Below are 19,083 nucleotides of genomic sequence, written 5' to 3'. Positions count from 1 at the left end.
GAGGAGAGTGACCCGGCGGGGGCAGGGCCGGTGACATGCACCCAGCGACCAAAACTAGTGGGGAGGCCATTATGGGGAAAGGAAAGAAGGAAAGAAAACCACCGGGGCAGAAACTCTGCTATCACGCTCTGAAATCAAAGCCGCAGTGACGAGCTCTCAGGCTGCCTGAGGGGTGTGAAGGGTGCCCGGGCGCGGGGGGCACACGTGGCGTGGGACACGTACGTTCTTTGGCATCCTGTGGAGAGCTGCGCGAGAGCATTTCACTTCCCCATTTATCCCCGGCGTAGCTGGCCGGTAGCTTGTGAGTCGGGCTGGAGGGTCCGTACCCCCTGTGGCTCGGGTCTCCTTTGTACCTCTGGTTGGACTGGGTGATGAGAATGAAAAAATAACATGTAAGGAATTCTTTTTGGCCATTTTTCATAAACTTTTTGCCTCCCACCCGCGATAGCAGATGGTGGGACAAATGGCCCTGGTCTCCCTGTGCTGAGGCTGAGGTGACCTCAGGTGGAACTGCATGGAAGAAGGGAATTTCTGGGGTCTCATGGGAAGGAACAGAACCCAAACCAAAGGCTGAAGACAGCGTGAAGGCTTTTACACCCCCGGAAAACACATCACACGGAGAGAAGTGGCGCTTTAACCCCGCACATGCTTTCCTCCCACTGCAGAGGCCAAGCACGGGGCAGGGATGGGAAGGACAGGCCTTGTTTGGGGAGGGGGAAGGTGACGGTGGCAAAAAGTGTGAGTTTTATCCCTGGAGACTCAGGAATCTCCAGGATCCTGGTCCGGCTGCTTGTGAGGGTTCATCCTGACTTGTGCACATCGTCCTAAGAAATGCAGGGCGCTCCAGTCGTACTCAAGAGGCTGATGACGCCCTGCAGCTGGCTACCGGTTAAACAGCCCCTGACCACAGACCTGTTCGAGCTCGTCCAGTTTCACCACATCCAGGATGTTGTAAGGGACGTAACCAGCCTGACCGCTCCGGTTGAGCAACTTCCACCACTGCTTGTTATCTTCCAACACCTGGGCGAGGGAAACAAAGAGATGTGCTGTGAGAGCCTCGGGTTTCTGGGCTGCCATAGTAGAAAAAAACCTCGCGGCAACATGAAGCTGTCAGAATGTCACTGCTGAGGCCAGGAGCTGGCAGACAGATCTACTGCGACTGCGGACCGAAGCCTTGCTGGGAAGAAGCAGGGGGAGGCAGACCCGGGGTGAAGCACTCGCGGTTCCTGCTTCATTTGCCTGTTTCTACATAATTTTTTTTTTTTTCCCAGGAACTGAGTTTGTGTTGTCTCTTTGCATTAAAAAAATAACCCATGAGTGGCTCCTGCCAACGATGCTGGAGCATTTTCCTCTCACTTGACCACCCGTCGCATCGTAACACGTAATCACCTCGTAACCACGCCGTGGTGAGGAGAGAGCCCGTTGCTGAGGCACCTCCCAGGGCACCTGCCCCCCTGCCCCTTCCAGCAAGTTCATTGTGCTCAGAAATGCCACTTTTTAATTCATGTTTTTTAAAGTAATCTCCCCGGAATGGGTGAGCTTTGCTGGCAAGACCCCCCCAGTTCTCATTCTAGATGTGTTTTGGAGCAGAGCTCCGAGTTTTGAAGCACCAGTTCCTCCAGTCACAGCCGTGTTACACTGGTGCGCAGCCCAAGGCACGTCCTGCAGCCTCCGCCAGCGCGGCACTGAGAGAAGGGTTATGGAAGGGGTGTTTTCATAGAAAACAGTTCCAGGGTGGGGAGGACTGGTAATGACGATCGCAGGCCCAGTGCATGGGGGGGTGACCGGCCTGCCTTCCTCTCCGTGGCTGCTGAGGGTGTGACCGATGGCTTTCAGCCGGGCGAATGGCCCCGTGCACCAGCAGCTGGCTCCAGCTCCCACCTGAAGCTCTAGGCGTGAGCAAAGCTTTGTGCTGCTGCTCAGAAAGCCCGAGTAGCGCTGAGCTGGCACTTGCCAGCATCCAGAGCTCCCCTCATGTTCCCGGGAGGGGAGGAGGACCCGGCTCTGCCCCCACCCAGCACGGTCACCTACCTCCAGGATCTCGTCCTTGAGCACGGAGAGCTCGTTGGCATTGCGGGCGGTGAAGTCGTAGCGGATTTTGGCATATCTCTTGGGCAGAGCCATTCCCTGTGCCTCAAAATTCCTGCAGCAGAGCAGAAGGGGAGTGTCAGCGGGTGTCCATGGCTGTTCACGGAGCCCATCTCCTATCTGGGGCCAGGCAGGTTCACTGGGGACAAAGGAGCAGCGAAGGCTGCGAGCCAGGGCAGGCAGAGCGTTAGCAGTGGGCAGCGTCTCTTTGTGAGGCAGATTTTCACCCCTTATTTCAGTGAAACGTTCACTGGGGACAAAGGAGCAGCGAAGGCTGCGAGCCAGGGCGGCAGAGCGTTAGCAGTGGGCAGCGTCTCTTTGTGAGGCAGATTTTCACCCCTTATTTCAGTGAAACACCCTGTGTTTGGGCAAAAAAAAAAAAAAAGCTGCAGGGCTGTTTGATTACTGGCTTTACTGGGAGACCCTGAGGGAGGGAGAAGAGACTCCTTCCCAGCCAGGACGGGGGAGACTTGACAAAGCACGACCAGATGCTCTGATTGCACCTCCTGGGTGAAACCAGCGTGAAACCCTCCTGCTCCAGCAGCAACAACCAGGGAGCAGCAGGCCCCAGCGCTGGGAGAGAGGAGATCGGGAACGAGCGTGGGCAGAACTGACTGGAAATCGGTGGGGTTTGCACCAGGCAAGCAGCGCTGACCGCGGAAACAGGATTCTGCGGTTCCCAGCAAAAGTGAGTTTGAACCTTTCTATCCTAAGATACGTCTGGGGGAAAAGCAGCCTGCGGAAGTATCTTGCTGGGGAATTTCTGACACAAGAGTAAGGGCTTTCGATGTTGAACGGGCTTTTCATTTGGAGAGAGAAAATAAATACAGGGCGTTGTCAAAAATGGAAGTGGTGGAGAAAAAGTGCACTGAAAGATTTCTTTTCACCCAAGCTGAAATGGTTTAGTTTTTCATGGTTATTTTTTTGTCTGGCCAGGTTTGGTCAGTAATTTTAAATCTGTGGAAACTCAGCTCGTTGTGGGCTGCTTTGGAGGCAGCTGTAGAAGCTGCCTTTGAAAAGCAAACCCGTTGTGCTTAGGTTTTTTACTGTCTTCATTAGATCTTCATTAGATCACATCTGGTCATCTGGAAAGTGTCGCAGCCCTTGGTGGGGCGGTTGGCTCCCATGCCCACGGCTGCAGCGCTGGAATTAGCTGCTGGATTCAGGAAACTTGTGATCTAGTTACAGCCACGTGCAATGGTTAAGTTGTGAGTCTGCAGCGGGGACAGAGCTTGGAGCAGACCCAGATGGAATCCACCAGCTCAGGAAGGGAGTGGTGGCCTTACCCAGCAGTGCCCTGCAGGCAGGGAGTGGGGAGGAAGCCCCAGCTGGGTAGAAATGACTTCTTGTGTCACATTCCAGAAGGTAAATGAGTCCTGAGGAGAGAGGTGATGAGTTTGAGGCTAACGTCTGCTTTGGGTGCACCCAGGTCTTACACAAGCGACCTTCGCTGGTGACTGTGATGGTGCGCGGGGCTGTCCAGACCCTTCTCTGCATCCCAGGGCCCGGGTGTGAATAACAACACTGATGTGTGGGTGTTCTTGCTGATATTCAGCCGCTAATAAATGTTTTTCCTTTTGGTTGCGTCTAGAAGCAGAAGGAAGAGCCGGTGCTTTCAGTGAAACGCCACAGCACTGCCTCGGTGAGGACATTTTCCGTGCAGCGCTGCCGGCGCCGGGCTACAGTCGCCCAGCACCGCGTTTCGCAGCAGCGGGAAGATCGCACGTGCTCGTGCCTCAGCGCAGAGCCCCCCACGAGCAGGTTCTGTCTGTGCAGGCTGTGGTGGCTTCTCCAAACGTACGGAGAGCCAAAGCTGCAGAGGAGTGATCCTCAGTATTGCTGGGGTGGGCTGACGGGGTGGAACAGGAGCTGCTGGCTGCCTGATGAGATCAGGCTGTGCTTTTGCCTCTTTTGTGGAAAGCAGCTGTAAACCCATTTCCCTGCAGAGTGGCCGGTGATTAAAAGGCAGACAGTGTTGACATGAATAATCCCTCGTCTGACCTTTGAGTTTCTTGATCTCATTATCAAATCTGGCCTAATAATGGCAGAGCTGTCTACCAGGATGCCAGACCATCCTGGTGTGGTGGCAAAGAGCTGTCTACCAGGATGCCAGACCATCCCGGTGGGGTGGTGTGTGGCGGTGAGTGTCCAGGAGGTGACAAGGCAGGACCGAGGTGCCGTGGTGGGGCGGTGCTGATACGTTACCTATTTACATGCTGAGTTACGTTCTGTTTAAAGGCATCCACAGCCTGGCTCTGCTCAGTGGCCTGGCCGCGCTTGAGCGAGGAGTTCCGGAAAGGGTATCCGTTAGCCGACGAGAGCTGGAAAGGGAAAAGGGAGTCGGCGTTACCAGGAGAGGGGGAAGCTGGGCCAGAGGAAAGGAGAGCGGTGGTGGTGGGTCAATTGCTTGCGATGCGGTGCGCACCAAAGAAACGCTCTTCAGGAAACGTGGAGCACGGGGCTGGGTTAAGGGGTTAAGGGGTAGTGTCCCCCTTCCTGCAGGTCTGGAGGTGAGGCTGATTATTGCTGCCCTTTTCTGGCCTTGTTTTCTTTCCGTATGTGACCAGTGTGACCAAAGCCAGCTGTGTTCTGAGCCAATGACTTGTTACAGCCCACTGCAGGCTCCCCAGACCCACCTCTACTCAGAAAAAGGGGGAGGGAGGGGAAGAGAGGACGAGCAGGGGCACAAGACTAACCTCTTCCTGCAAGTGTCCGATGTCTATTTCCCAGGGAGCTCCGCGGAAGATCTCCACAGGCGGTTCCCAGCCATTGCGGAATTTGGGGATGTAGGTGGGGATGTTTGCTTCTCGGGGCCACTCCGCCCTAGGACAGGAAGGGGGAACACGTGGTGAGATCCACAAGGAATATGTTTCTGAAAGTGCATTGGGGAGAGGCAGGGCATTGGGGCATTCTTGACCCTCCAACATGGCTATAAAATGCAGCATCCGCTTCGCCTTTCTCGAGAGCTTGGGGAACCCGGTGAGATGGCAGCTCGGTCCTCACCTGGATCTGGTCCAGGTCTCTCCCAGCGAGTCCCAGAGGTTGATCTCTTTGGGTGTCAGGTGTCCTCGGAGGAAATCTGTGGTGTCTTTAGAAAGAAGCGGGCTGACGACTGTCCTGGCGAGCTCAGGACCACCACAGCTGTTGACAATCTGTATTGCGCACAAATACAAGAGATTTTGCAGGAAATGTTGAAAATATCAAAGCAGCGCACGCACACAAAGGAGGAGGGGTCAGAGACGGGGGAATGAGGGGCTCTGATCCTCTGGAGTCTCTGCCTGCCCGCCCTAAAGGAAGCCTGTGTGTCCCCCATGGTGGGTTCCTCTAAACCCAGGTATTTCCTGAGTAAGTTCTCCCAGGACAAGCCCTCAAGCCTGGCTCCCACTGCAGCAGCTAATCCTTAGGTCAGCTCGGTTGACTCCAGGACCATTAACTGAACTCTCTGAAGAAGACTGGGCAGCTCAGAGGAGCTGCGTGAGTGGAAGCGAGGTCTGGTCTAAGAATCAGCCCTTGTTAGAGACAGGACATGCTGCAGGCTGGCACTGCCGGAAGGTGGGAAATACTTGGTGCCTCTGTGTCCCTTCTGGCTCCTTTTCCAAGTTCCTATTTGCCGTGCAAATACAGAGCCGTGTTTGCTCGAAGGTGAGATGGGGCAGGTTCCCAGCAGGAAGCGCGGCTGCCTCGTGCTTCTGTTCACAGCGAGTCTTTATTAACGGGGTGGAAAGAGCCGTGTTGGCTGGGAATCAGCTCAGAGGCCAGAAGCGCTGCTGGTGTTGATCTGGACTGTACTGGGCAAGCCTTAGCCAGCTGTGAGCAGCTTCTAACTCTCCTGCATAACCTGTCTGCCTCTGGGGGTCAAAGCAACAGCAGAGATGAAGAATGAGTTCACAGTGAAACTGGGAAATAAAGTTACCAGTTCCAGTGGCCCGAATAGGAAGTGCACCAGCTCGGAAGCGCTGGGGTTTTGGATGTGCTTCCTCAGTTTGGCCTGTGAAGAGAAAGGAAAAACCCAGTTTAAGCCGAAGCTGATGTCGCTGCCTCTTTTCTGTCCCACGGAGGGGTGGATGCTGACTGGTATTTGCTATAGATAATAACCCGGGCTGAAGAGTCAGGAAACTTCCGACAGTGCACCTGAAATCAGGGAAGAGGTGTAAGTGATGGGAGGGTCAGACTGATCTGGTTCTAGATCACGTTTATTTTGTGCCCGTTTCTAAGGGTGTTGAATTGCAGGAGGGGCAGGAGCACCCGCTCCACTCACATCAGTCCCTTTGAAGCTGTTTGGAGCAGAAGCAGGAGACCGTGGTGGCTTTGGGCAGCCTCATCGAGGAGGGGCCAGGTCTGCTGCTTCTGACTCTTGCCAAGTTGAAACTCCCTCCAGTTCCTCCAGAACAAGTGTTTTGCGGGGTCCCTGGGCAAATTGCTGACCAGGAAAAATCTCCAGCAAGGTCTCGCCTGCAGCACCTCGGGCTGCCCTGGCCTCTGAGTTGAATTTGGAGAGGACTGTGCTGGGGTGGAGGAGCAGAGCTGGGGGCTGCTCCGCTGTCAGGATCATGTTTCGTTAACAGCAATCGGCTCAGCCGTGGTGAGAACCACTGCGGTCCGAGCTTCCTTCCGTCTGGCTCTGTGGCCTGGCATTGCCACGACGGAAGACGGGCTCCCTCCTCCCTGCCGACACGCGGAGCATTTTAAATGCTGGTGGTTAAACATTGATGTGGAGTGGGAAGAGTGAAATGACCGATGGCAACGCAGCCACATGGCACATGATGGCAGCGCTGGGGCAGACAGACATGGCCATGCTCCACCGCTGCTTCGCCACGCTCCATCTCACTCGGCCCCGGCCTCTCGCCGGGAGACAGGCTGCTCTTTGTGGGTATGCGGGCAGCAAAGTCCAGGGCCTGCGTGCAGGGAGAGCTCGGGCACATGAGCGCGTGTCCTACGTGTTTCCCCCTGCCTGGAGAACCCTCGGCTGCTGCTGCAGGGAATCCAGCCCCGCTGTGGAGGAGCAGCATGGCCTCAGCACGGTGCCCGGTCGGTTTGTGCCAGAGCAGGGATTGCTGGCCAGAGCTGCCACTCCAGCACTCCGTTCTGGTCCTGAGCAGGCAACAACGATGCATATTTACTTCTAAAAGCAAAGCCTGGAGCTTGGTGTCCTGCATCGAGGTTGTTTACAGCCTCTGTGGTTTCCTGCTAGTAGCAGCTGGGGAAGGATCGTGCTGCGCTGGGTTCACTGGGCAGGTTTGGGCAGAACTGACAGAATTTCCTGCTGGCTCGTTACCCTCCTGCTCTCACATACATCACTAAGTGGAGCTGGCAGCACCAGGAACAACGTTGTGCTCCTGTTTTTCATCCCCTTCTTAAAGTGGCAGCTCCTCCAGGAGAGACAGAGAGCAGGAGCCAGGAACCTCAGGGCAACGGGGTTAACTGTAAGGATACCAAGGACTGGAGCTGTCACAGACCTACCCACACTTCCAGAGGCCCCAGGCAGGAGCGACTGTGTAGCGTGGGGATGTCTAGAGGAGCCTTTGCTCAGCTGTTGGCGTGGGGGACATGGCAGGTCTGGCTCTTCGAGCTCACAGCTCCACGAGTGCTTTCAGCCTCTGAAGAGAGCTGCTGACATGGCCAGACCCTGTGTCACTTGAACAACTTGGCCAAGAGACCTGCATGAGCCTGACACAACGGTTGAAGAACCTGGGTTTCACACCTTTGTCCTGTGGCAGTGTTTTCCGTTCAGATTTCACTTTAAATGCTTGTCCCTGAGATAATGGGGAAAAGCCCTGTCACTGTACGGGGCGAAAATACCCTCTGTGTGTCTTACCAAGAGGTTAAAAGCCAGTTTGGTTTTCTGGAAGCAGTCGATGAACTCGGCCTCGCTCGGGGGTCTCGCTCGCAGTGTCAGCATGCCCTCTGCCATGAGGAGGTGGAGAGAAAGACACCTGCATTAGAGCATCCCTTTCCGGGGATGTTGCATCTTGCTGGCGTGCAGAAGACACAGCTCTAATAGGTGCTGAGATGAGAACAACTAAAATCAAGGTACAAGAAAAGCCAAAAGCCTCTCTCTGTGTTGGAGGCTTCCCTGGGCTCTGGGTGCTCTACGAGAGGTCCCCCCAGCGCAGCAGCACCTCCCACACAGGTCCATAGCCATGCTGCCGTGTCCCTCTGGCCGTGCCAGGCTGTGAGCTGAGGTCCCCTCCCAACCATCACCCGTGTTCCCCCTTTGTTCCAGGTGCTCCATTGTACCTGCCGGCCCTTTCTTCTTGTTCTTCTTCCCTTTCTTCCTTTGGTTGAGCTGTCTGAACGCCTCTGCAGCCTTCTGAAGCCTGGCCACAAACACCTCGATGTCATCCAGGGTGCAGTTCAGGATTTGCTGTGAGGGCAGAAATGCACAGACCAAGGTGAGAGCGAGCCCAAACCCCAGAGCTGCCACTCGGCTCCTGCTGCGCTCCCTGGAAGAATGTGCAGGAATGGGGAATCCAGGCATGAAATGCCGCTGAATTCATCACTTCCCGAACACAAAGCCCTGCCTGGTTGGGTGCCGTACTCATCAATGTGACAAGTGACCCCTGCTAATGGGCGTCTGGAAAACAACCCCGAGAGCAGGCGGTGGGCTGGGGGGAGCAGACCTGACATCAGCAGAGCTCCACAGGTCAAAGGTGAGTGTAACTGACCCCACGACACAGCTTTGCTCTTGTTCACCTCATCTTCATGCCCAGTGGCACCAGTTTAACCATGCCTAGGTCATGCTCAACATGTCTGTGTGAAGAGGAGCCCCTTGCTTCCTCCCTCCCTCCTGCCCAGTGACTGTGCACTGCTCTGGTCACCAACCGTTTCCTTTTCAATCTTCTGTGCTAGGATGGCCCGGGACTCCTCGTGGTCGTGAGAGCCGGAGCTTCGTCGGTCGTAGTCTGCAAGTGAGGGAGGGAGAGAAAAATGGATTTACTCTCAGAAGCTGCGCTAACCACAGGGACCTGTAGGGTGGTGGCTGCCAGCTTGGAGCACTTCAGGAGACCACAGAGAGCAGGAGGGGATCAAAGTTGCTGATTAAATCTTCCACCTGTTGCCCGTGTTGAATCACTGCCTGGATTCGACAGTGAGGAGCTGGCTGGATCACAAGGAGCTGCCGGCTACATCTGGCTGAATCACAGGGGCCTGCCGGCTACAGCCAGAGACCTGCCGGCCCCGTGTCCTGTGGCGGTGAGTCCCCAGCTCCTGCGCTGTTGGTGTATCCAAGCTGGTGTATCCCAAAGCGGGGCTGGAGAGCCACCGCTCACTCCCACAGGGGTAGAGTGCGATAAGAGCAACTCCCCCCTCTCTCCTAACCCCCAGCTCTTTGCAGGAGCCTCCCTTCTCCCAGAGGGACCAGTTTAACTAAGCAGGAGTTGAGGAAGAAGGAACAGGACCAGGAGGCGAACGCAAGTGTCACTCGGTGGAAAGCCACGTGCTGGGAATTCCGCGTGACCGATGTCCGGGCCCATCACGGATCAGCCTTCTGACAAACTTGTGGGCTCAAGTGGTTTTAATGGGTATCAAAAAAATCCTCCTGCCATCAAAACCACGGGCACCTCTCCTCTTCCGCTCAGCAAGAGGGTGGTATTTCAGCGTGAGCCACTGCTCGGGTGGCCTCTTGTGAAAAATAACGTGTCAGCTCAGTGACACGGGGTTTGAAAGGGCCAGCACGGCAGGACATACAAAGTGGGAGAACTGGGGAGGCAGTTTGGGCAAAGGACCGTGAAAAACACGCGTCATCTTTCTGTGTGGAGGTGAGCTGATGGGATTTGACGGGTCTTGCCGAGAAGGCAGCAAGGTGTGTTCCCAAGGAGCGAGCCCGGCAAGCAGGCATCATTCAGGGCTGTCACCTGCCACCTCTCTGTTCTCAGGTCCGGAAATGCTGCCGGGGTAAACGCCCAGCGCTGCTGGTATGGACTTCCAGGCGTTTCATTAAAACCCGCTCTGGGCCAGAACCGGGATGTTTACAGCGGGTCCAGCTCTGAGCCGTTTTCAATGCACAAAGCTGGACCTGACACAGGCTGCCAGAGCAGCTGCCCGCCTCCAGACCCCATCCTGGGGAGCCGAGTGCGTCCTCTCTTCTCTTAGCGTGTCCCTGAAGCTGGAAATTAATCCTAAGGGGCGGTGGTGCAATAAATAGTGATAAAATGGCTTAAAGTTCGTGCGTCATTTTAGTCCATTTGAGCTTTGGTCAGAGAAAGAGCTTATCTCTGGTACCACAAGCTTCTTTCTGTTACTTCTTTCCCCAAAGAGAAATACGAGTTATTTTTCAAACGGCCTGAAGTCAGGATGGTTTTGGAATAAGATTTTCGATTAGCACATGGTGGGGGCGAGCTCGGATCTGCCTTTCCACATGACTCCAGGAGCATTTGTGCAAACCGCTTGGTTTCTGAGGGTGAAACCCCGGCTCCTGTGGTGTCGGCAGGGCCAGGAGCTTGCCCGTCTGCCCAGCTCTGGTCCTCTGTACATTTGCAGATCACCAGTGCCTTGTGGTTAAATCTTTGGGCATCTAAAAGCGCGGCTCGAGGTGGAACAGGAGGTTGTGCTGTTGGTGTGGGTCTGCGTTGCTTTATAACGCAGTGCACAGATGCTGGGCTACCCCATGTCACAGCAGCGCAGGGTCTGAAATGACCCCGGGCTGTTTCAGGGGGGCCGGCTGGCCCGTCCCCATCCCCAGAACAGACTCACTGAGCGCTGCCGGTACCTGGGTTGTGCTGGGAAGGGGGTGCCACCCGGTTCCTGTTCATGCCTGAGCCTCGCATGTCGTGCTGGATCGAGATGGGAGCTGGCCCTTGCGGCGGTGGCAGGATGGATTGTCTCTGCTTGATCTTCTCTTGGTTTGCTCTGCAGGGGAAACAACGCAGACCAGCCCTGTCAGTGGCTGCTGGTCCCATTTTGCAGAGACACCGTTGAAAATGGGGCTTTTGGGTTGGTTTTTTGGTAACTAAGGCCTGCAGTACTCACTTGAGTGTCTGTGGCCGTATCTTCTTCCCATGCTTGTGGTCTGCCAGGGCACTTTCTATGTCCTCGTGAACCATCTCCGCCTCAAAGATAAAGCAGAGATGTTTTTAAGGGCTTTGCTTTGGAAGGGGGTTAAGTGGGCAAAGGCAGGAGGGGCTGGCAGTGAGTTTTGCTCTCTGCTTCACGCCGTGAGCAGCACTCTGCTCACCTCCACCTCGTCGCAGTTGAAGAAGTGGATGTCAGGTTTGTGCTGCTCCGAATCCTGGCACACCAGCAGGAGGATGGAGGAGTAGCGCATCTGGTTCAGCACTGTCTGGCAGTGCTGGACTGTAGGCAGGGGAAAGTCCTCCAGCTCCTCCTGGGAAAGAACAAGGTGGGGTGGGTCAGGCACTGGGGAACGACTGAGCTGACGGGCATACTCCTGTATGAACCCTGGGGAGCACAGAAAAGACCTAGCAGAGCGTGTGCTCCTTGGCAGTGGGTCGCTGGGCTCTTCGAAGATACCCATCGAGGCGGGCAGAGGGGTGGGAGCTCGGGACCGCGGAGTGGGAGGGGAGCACGGCAAGCAGAGGTGAGCTCTGGCTCTCCTCCGCATCCTGAATACATGGCCCAGCGTGAGACTTCAGAAACCCGAGTTTTGTTGCTCACCATCATCCCGTTGCTGGCTCTGCCAGCACCAGTACCCTCGTTCTGTACCCCAGCAGAGCACTGGGAGGAAGGATGTTTTCTGTGAGGCGCTTACGCTCCTGCTGACTCCTTGGATGACCTTGGGCTAATACTCCTGGGTTCCTCATTGCTAACATCAGGCAGCACCATCTCTCTCCCATGCCCTGGCTGCTCTTTCCCCTCAGATGAGGTGCCCTGTGTCACCTCTGAAAATAGGGCACTGTTTGCAGTGTTCCTGCGTGTTATTTTAATGCAGGTATACGTCCTCCCCTCCCTGCTTCTGCTTGACCCAGGGAGGTCTCGGCGGACGCAGAAAGCAGTTTCCTACAGAAAGCAGTTTCCCTGCTGGCCCAGAGCACGGCTCAGGGTGTCCTTTAACTGAGTATCTGTGCTCTGAAGCATGACTAAATCTCCCCACTCCTACCTGTGGGCTTTGGGAGCGATTTACCCTTGTTTGGGCTCTTTGACAGGGCCCTCCCAGGCAGAGCGGGGAGGGCACATGCTGCCCCTGCCCCGTGCCAGCCTGTGGGGAGCTGCCGCGGAGCTCTGGGTACCTGCGACTCGCAGTCCAGCAAGCGGATGGACTTGTCGTTCACTTGCAGCAGCATCTCCTGCGTCCAGATCTTCTCTTTGGAGTTGAGCAAGATGAGCTTTCGGATAGCGTCATCCACCGTCACGATGGACTCGCTCTTGTCCATGATGAAGGTGGCCAAATGCTGAAGGTGCAGGGAAAGGAGAAGAGACCAGGTGAAAAAGCTTTAATGGTGTAAATCACGTACTGTGAACCAGGGCTGAGGCCAGCTCGGGAGGCTTGAGCTGTGCTTTGTCTGTTCACAGAGCCCAGGCGCGAGGGAGTCGCCGCAGAAGGCATTTGGGCTGGTAGTATCAGCCTGTCCGCAGCGGCAGGGAAAGGTGAGGCTTTCGTAACGCAGCGAGGGTTTTCATAACGAGTTTCACCACTTGGGTATTTATCTCTTTGTCTGTCAGTTCTAGCAGCTATGGCCCTCGCCCCGCAGCACAAGTGCTTCATACACACGAGTGAGTCCCCTGCCTCTTCTGGAACTGGCTTGGGAGGTTAAACACAGACGTTAAGCTTCGCTTGCCAAGCTAAAAGCACTTGTGTTTTGCTCACTCGTGTAGCAGGTCTCTGAGAGGGATTTGTCCCAGGCAAAGAGCTCACCCGAGCCAGTAGTCCTCTGTGCCGAGCTGGGATCCCTGGTTTCCCCTCTCCCCCTGTCCTGTAAGGCCATCCCAGTGCTCTACCTGGTTTCCACGCTGCCCTCCCCTCCCTGCCCTAACCGCGTCCTGAAGCACGGGACCTCCCAGCCCTGCACTTTTGTGGCATCGAGGCTTTGGGCTGCTCCTGGGGCTCGCTGCCAGGGCAGTGTTGGGCAGGGAGGAGAAGCGTGTCACATCCAAATGTCCCATTTGCCCTCCCCAGCTGTGGGTGAGGGCCACAAACCCAGGGAACTTATTTCTCTGCGCAGGTGAGCAGCCGGCGGGAGCAGGCGTGGCTCTGGATGGGGAGAAGGTGCCTCTGCCAGCAGAGGGGACGGCAAGGCAGGAGCAGCTGGGAGCTCTTTTCTGTGCCAGTGACAGCACAGCATGTTCAGGTGACAACAGGGCAGCGGAAAAATTCCCGCAGGAAAAGGAAATAGACCTGTTTCACCTTGTTCCCTCTGCTGGCCTGCTGTGTGCCTGCTGAGGAGCAGGGAAGGAGAACGTGCCCGGCTGGAAAAGTGGCTGGAGCTTTTCCCTGACACAACCAGCTTCCTCCAGGAGAGCCAGGCAGGAGGTTTTGGGATGGACGAGGTGGGTAGTTGTGTCTGTGCCACTGCTGGTCCACAGGCCAGCTGCCGGGAGGGTTCTCAGGCCAGGGCCCAGCTCTCCTCTCTGCGCTGGAATATCGATAGCCCGCCCAGCAGCATGACCCTCTCACCCCGCTTCCCCTACTTGGTGGCATCCGGGTGAACAACGTGTACCTGCTGAATCAGCTGTGGCTCAGCTGAAGAGTCACGGAGCAGATTAACCCTTCTGGCCCTGAGACCCTGTCCTGGGTTCAACATGGAGGAACCGGATGCTCCCATGTTGTCCAGCTTTCTTCTTCCCAGAGAGCTGTGGTTCTGAGACCCCCCTACTGCATTCACTGTGGGGCTGGGGGCAGCGGTGTGCCCAGCCCCGAAACGGGCACTGAGTGTCTGTGGAGGGCGGCAGGGGCAGCTCCTGCTTGTCCTTGGTGCACAGATCCTGCAGCCTGGCTTCAAAGCGAGAGCTGGGAAAATGGGCTGTGCTTAAAGCAAGCCTCAGACTGGGACAGGAAATGTGGAGGGGCTCAGTGTGGTCCCTAGTACAGGGGTGGGCTGTGCCTGGCTTTCCTCCCTCTGATCCCCTGTCTGGTGCCTTCTCCAAGTGATCAGCCAGAACCTTCTCAGGGTTCAGGTGGTTTCTTTGTGGTGCTCTTTGCTACAGTGGTGCTGTGTCAGGGGTCAGGGTCCAGCATGGCACCAGAAAACAGTCTGTGTCGTGTCCCAGAAGAGCTGCAAAAGGCAAGAAGAGATGGCAAAAGGGCTGGGGGGGAAATCTGGCTGACCCCAGCAGCAGTTTCAGTTGATAACAGTCCACACATGCCTCGGAGGGCAGCGGGGCAGGATGAGAGGGTGGCTTGGGAAGGAAGTTCTTTCCAGCTGTAAAAGCTTGGGTTGATGCAGAGCCCGGGGAGGTAAGAGCAGCGAAAACCGACCCTGCTGCAGCACCGTCCTGCGGTGGAAAGAGGGACCTGGGAGAGGCCATGGGCATTGGGGTCCGATACGCGGACTCGAGGGGTCCCAGAGCACGCAGACAGTCCTGTGGGAGTCAGGACAAGACCCGTTGTGGCAGTCGGCTCCAGCCCCCGGGACGCAGGGGAAAGGTGCAGAGGGTTTAAAGCACCGGGAGCCCTGACGGGCAGAACCGCGGGGTGGATGGTGGGAATTAGGGGTGGAGAGGGGTTGTGGCGGTCGGTCTGTCGATAAGGTGGTTGTTGGCTAATTCACAAAGACTGGAAAGAGCAGAGAAGAGGCTAAAGGCTGCAGTGCAAGACGTGTTCACAAAGCAAAGGAATTGGGCGAGGCCCTGACTAAATAAACCCTGGGCAGGTATTGGAGCTGGAAGCTGAGATTAGCCACGCCATCAGATCTGAGAACCTGCTCGGCTGTGTGTGACTGTAACTGTAAAACAGCGCACGGGGAGGTATTCGCAGAGTCAATATTGTGTGTGGAGGTGACAGAGCCTCCGCAGTGAGCAGAACTGCTTTGTACCCAATGACGGGCATCCTTATCTGTTCTGTTATTTTAACTGCCAGCTTCACAGGCTTCATAAATTCCTTTGGTGTTTACTGTAAGTTAATTGTCACGGGGGGAAAAGCTACTTGTCTCCCTCAGACTCATTAGAATATTTTATCTGTTCCGTTTACTTTAGACACTGGTGCAGGGAGAGGAGGGCCGCTCCTGTCTTTGGTTCATCTCCTTACCCCCCTTTTCACCTGGGGGGATGTTCGAACATAGCAGCTTTGGTAAGAACGGGCACCAGCTCCCTCCGCTGTTACGCGTCGATGAGGGTATTTCACAGGCTGTGAAATGCCCCTTGTAGGAGGAAACATCTCCTCCCTCCCTGCCTGCCGCTGGAACCCTGTTTGCCATGGTCAAAGTTCAAGGCAGAGACTCACGAGTGGGTGGCGTACGGCGGAATGAATGAGGAATCCGTGTTTGTGTCACTGTTTAAAGTCCCTTCTCCGCTTCCATGAGCGACTTGATTTGGTTGTTGTCCCTGATGGGGACTGACAGGGTCACTGATGGGCTGCTGGCCATTGGGGTGGTTTCTCTGATAGAAACCAGGGCTCCTTTTTTAACTGCTCACCTGGACGTGGTACTGTGACGTCTCGTGCATGATGATGTTGGAGTTGGAGTATTTTTTCCTTTGTTCTGAAAAAAAAGAAAGAAAAGCTATCATTGTAGGGGCTGGTTATTGGTACCTCGGGGCCGGAGAGTTACAGCTCTGCCAATGGGCTGCTCCCGCTTTCTCATGGTCTCTGACCTCCCAGCTGCCACTAGAGCTTTGGCAATAACCCCCATATTAGTGGTATGAACTTCTGGAACAAGGACTGGCCCATCGGGCCTGCAGGGGACACGTTCAGTGCTGCAACAGTTCGCTTGCTGGAGGTCAGCACCGTTTGTGGAGGAAACTTGACCTCGTGCGAAGGAAAGACCCAGCCACCAGCGGGCTGGGGAAGCTCTCGGGAGCGAGCAGAGGCTCGAGGAGGCTGGCACATGGTGAGAATTAAAAATCCAGCCCCGACCCAGCAGCTGGACATAACAGCCCTTGGAAGGGTCCTCCAGAAGAAACCCTTGGCACTCCCCCGACACTTTTAGTTTCCTTTCCTGCGTTTCCTGGCAAGCCCCAGCGCAGGGCTGTGGTTGCAGATAGGGCTGTGGGGATCAAGGCCAGCCAGTCAGAACCTGCCTTTCTTGCACAATATTTTTATGAGGCAACAAACCATTGCTACTTCCTGATTTCTTACTGGAAAGTGTCAGGAAAGAGCAGCTGGGAAAAAATCGCCTGGAATTTCATGAGGCTATTGAATATAACCCTCGAGGATTGACCCTGCCGGCTCTTAGTCGCTGTTTCAGCGGTGCTGATCCAGGGATTCTTTGCTTGGATCACAGAGGAGGAACTCTCCAGGCCTGGGGTGACCTGGGAGCATCCCAACGGAACCGTCCCCCTCACCAGCAGAGACCCCCCTGGGCTCTGGTTTGCTCAGAAAACGCCACAGTTGTTTTAGCCCTTTCCACCCTCTCAGAGCCTGTGTTAGACTCTCCCGTCCCCTGTCGTGACAGTCACAAGATTTCCTAATGCAGCAAGCGGGGTTTAAAGGGGTCTGTGTTAACCTTAGTCTGCTCATGGTTCACTTTAGGGGTCTTTCATGCCTCCTCGGGGCTGGTGGCTCTCTGTTTGCCCCTTTTCCTTGAACGTGTGGTCTCATTTCACACGTTTTATTGATTTCACATTAAAGAGGCTGGCTCCTAGAAAAGGACCATCCTCTGGGAACTCAGCTTCCATATTTCTATATATAAAAAAGGACCTTCTGGCGGAGCAGCGCAAGGCAGAGGTAGAACTTTCCAAAGCGCCCCCTTAGCTTATCGTTTGAGTAGCATCTCAATTGTTTTAACTGACAAACACTCCCCAGAGACTCATGAGAAACACTGGTGGTATTTTCGATTGCTGAGAATTGAAGCTCTCCTTGTACTGAGGAGACGGTGGCTCCTGCCTGAGGCGGCAGGAGGTGTGATGAGCGTGGGAGATAGGAGCAGGGCAGGGGAAGGGAACGGCCCCTGCTTGGCTTTTGTGGTGGTTGTGCGTTTGTTAACAGGCTCCGTGACGTGACAGGCTCTTTACAAGCGTCTCTTATCGTGGCTGCTGTGGGAGGGACAGTGCTGGGACTGCTGTCCTGGGGGAAGGGTGCGTGGTGCCTCACCTGAGGCCCAGCAAGTGGGACAGAGAGGGGTGGAGGGGACCTGTGGGACAGAGAGCTGTCCTGGTCACCAGGAGGAGTGACCGGAGCAGCGCTGCTCCTTCTCCTCTGACTACAGCCAGCAAAAACGGGCTCTGACCACTTCACCCCAAGACAGCACAGTCCCCTGGTTGCTCCCAAACCATCGAGCTGTTTTCTACAAGACCTAAGCCTGTCCTTTACGTCCTCTCCAAAGCCACCAGGCACCACCGAGACTCCTGCAAACAGACCACATCTTCTCCAGCAGCTGCTGCTGCAGCCCCTATTGCTGCTCAGACCGTACAACCTGGCCATCCCTATCCCTGAGCCCACCGCAGCCGACCTGTGCCACCAACAGCTGGGAACAAGCGGAGGGGTCAGCGGCCTGCAGCAGTGGGACGGGGAAATGAGGGTCTGGATGGGGAAGGCAGGCGGTTCCTGAAGGTGGTGATGGAGCAGACAGGACATTGAATTACAGCCCGGTGGGTAATCTGCCAACGCCGACGCAGTGAGCAGGAGAGGGCTGGCAAGGGGAAAATGCATTGGACAGAGCATCGTGCCATGACCTGAGCAGAAAACAACCCCCAAAGCACCAGTCTGGAGCTTTAGCCTAGTGCTGGGGGTGTCCTTGTAGTCGCTTCTCGCCGGGGTAGCTGATCCTGCCAGCGGATCCAGCATGAAGAGAAGCTGGCCTGAGTCTGCAGCTTTCCCAGAGAGCTGGCAGCACTTAAGAGATCTTCTAGGCTGGACTGGCAGGAGCTCTGCAGGTGTCCTTCCTCCCATGTGTCCGTGCCCCTGCAGCCATGGGCCCAGGTTTTTCCTGCCTGGAACAGGACAGGGTTTCCTGGCAGCTGCTCCAGCCCCTGGCACGCTGCTGGCTTGCTCGCACCCGGTAGGAATTCGGGGTCTCTTGGCTGTCCTAAATTCTGAGTACTGGTGAGGAGAGGGTTAAAGACCAGTGAGGTTTGGACAAACTCAAGCCTCTGGGGTATATTAGACGGCGGGCTCTTGCACAGTTTTCTGTGTCAGCTGCTCTCCAGTGACCTGCCCTGCTTTGGGGTTGTGAAATGCCAGTCAGGCACAAGGGCTGGTGGAGTTGGGATTGTTTTGCTTTGGATTCCACCTCGGTAGGTGAACCTCTTCCCCAGAGTCCCCTTGCACATCTCCATTATGCTTTTGCTTCTCCTCGGCTGCCATGGGAGGCGGGTGAGGCTGTCCCCGGGCTCAGCCAGGCCGGCGTTGCCAGCAGATGTCCCTGCAGAACAAGCCCTGGCCCAAGCGCTGCTGCCCGGGGATTTACAGGGGTTCACCCCTTTCTCCTGTGCCAGCACAGAAGAGCTCTTAAACTCAGCTCCCCCCGGTACTTCCCCGAGAACGCAGGGCTGAGCATGGGCAGCAAACCCGTCTGCGGCTGCAGGAGCATTCTGAACCCCCCCAGAGAGCCCCGGGACAGTGAGCAGGAGAGGAGCTGCTGCTGCTGGAGCCTGGCGAGGGCTGAGAGAAGCTGATTTCAAGCCGATTTTCAATGTGTTGGACACTTTTTGAGCCTGAGGTGTGTCGTCAGCTTGGCAGGACATCTGAGTCCCCCGCTCCTCGTACCCCCGTGACTGACATTCCAGCAGAGTGCTTTGTGTTCGTCCCAGCACCCTGCAGCAGCCGCTGCTGGCAAGTAGAGATGCATCAGTGGTGGGCTCGCTGCGGAGATGTGGGTCGCTGAGCTGGTGCCTTCACAGCAGCAGCCCCGAGGCAGAGCTGGGGCGAGGACAGATCTGGGGTAAGAGCCAGGACACCAGCACAGCTCCCTGCTTGGCCGTTAGCTGCCAGCATGACCCCGAGGAGAT

General features: G+C 56.0%; 1 protein-coding gene across 1 annotated transcript in view; it reads right to left on the bottom strand.

Moving 5' to 3' along the window:
- EPS8L2 (EPS8-like 2) overlaps positions 1–19,083 on the bottom strand; it is a 32,013-nt gene that overhangs the window by 3,411 nt on the left and 9,519 nt on the right. The window contains exons 2-16 of the mRNA XM_010142248.1: positions 15,613–15,677; positions 12,273–12,434; positions 11,261–11,410; positions 11,056–11,135; positions 10,796–10,935; positions 8,911–8,990; positions 8,326–8,452; positions 7,904–7,992; positions 6,002–6,076; positions 5,092–5,240; positions 4,785–4,911; positions 4,294–4,409; positions 2,032–2,143; positions 913–1,020; positions 223–364 (exon numbers count right to left, since the gene is read on the bottom strand). Coding sequence (XP_010140550.1) covers positions 223–364; positions 913–1,020; positions 2,032–2,143; positions 4,294–4,409; positions 4,785–4,911; positions 5,092–5,240; positions 6,002–6,076; positions 7,904–7,992; positions 8,326–8,452; positions 8,911–8,990; positions 10,796–10,935; positions 11,056–11,135; positions 11,261–11,410; positions 12,273–12,434; positions 15,613–15,677 — 1,722 coding nt within the window. The remainder of the gene's footprint in view (positions 1–222; positions 365–912; positions 1,021–2,031; positions 2,144–4,293; positions 4,410–4,784; positions 4,912–5,091; positions 5,241–6,001; positions 6,077–7,903; positions 7,993–8,325; positions 8,453–8,910; positions 8,991–10,795; positions 10,936–11,055; positions 11,136–11,260; positions 11,411–12,272; positions 12,435–15,612; positions 15,678–19,083) is intronic.

Source organism: Buceros rhinoceros, unplaced genomic scaffold (genome assembly GCF_000710305.1).
Source record: "Buceros rhinoceros silvestris isolate BGI_N320 unplaced genomic scaffold, ASM71030v1 scaffold18500, whole genome shotgun sequence".
Lineage (NCBI taxonomy): Eukaryota > Metazoa > Chordata > Aves > Bucerotiformes > Bucerotidae > Buceros > Buceros rhinoceros.
Note: the sequence above shows the minus strand (reverse complement) of the source record. Positions and strands in the feature narration are given on the sequence as shown.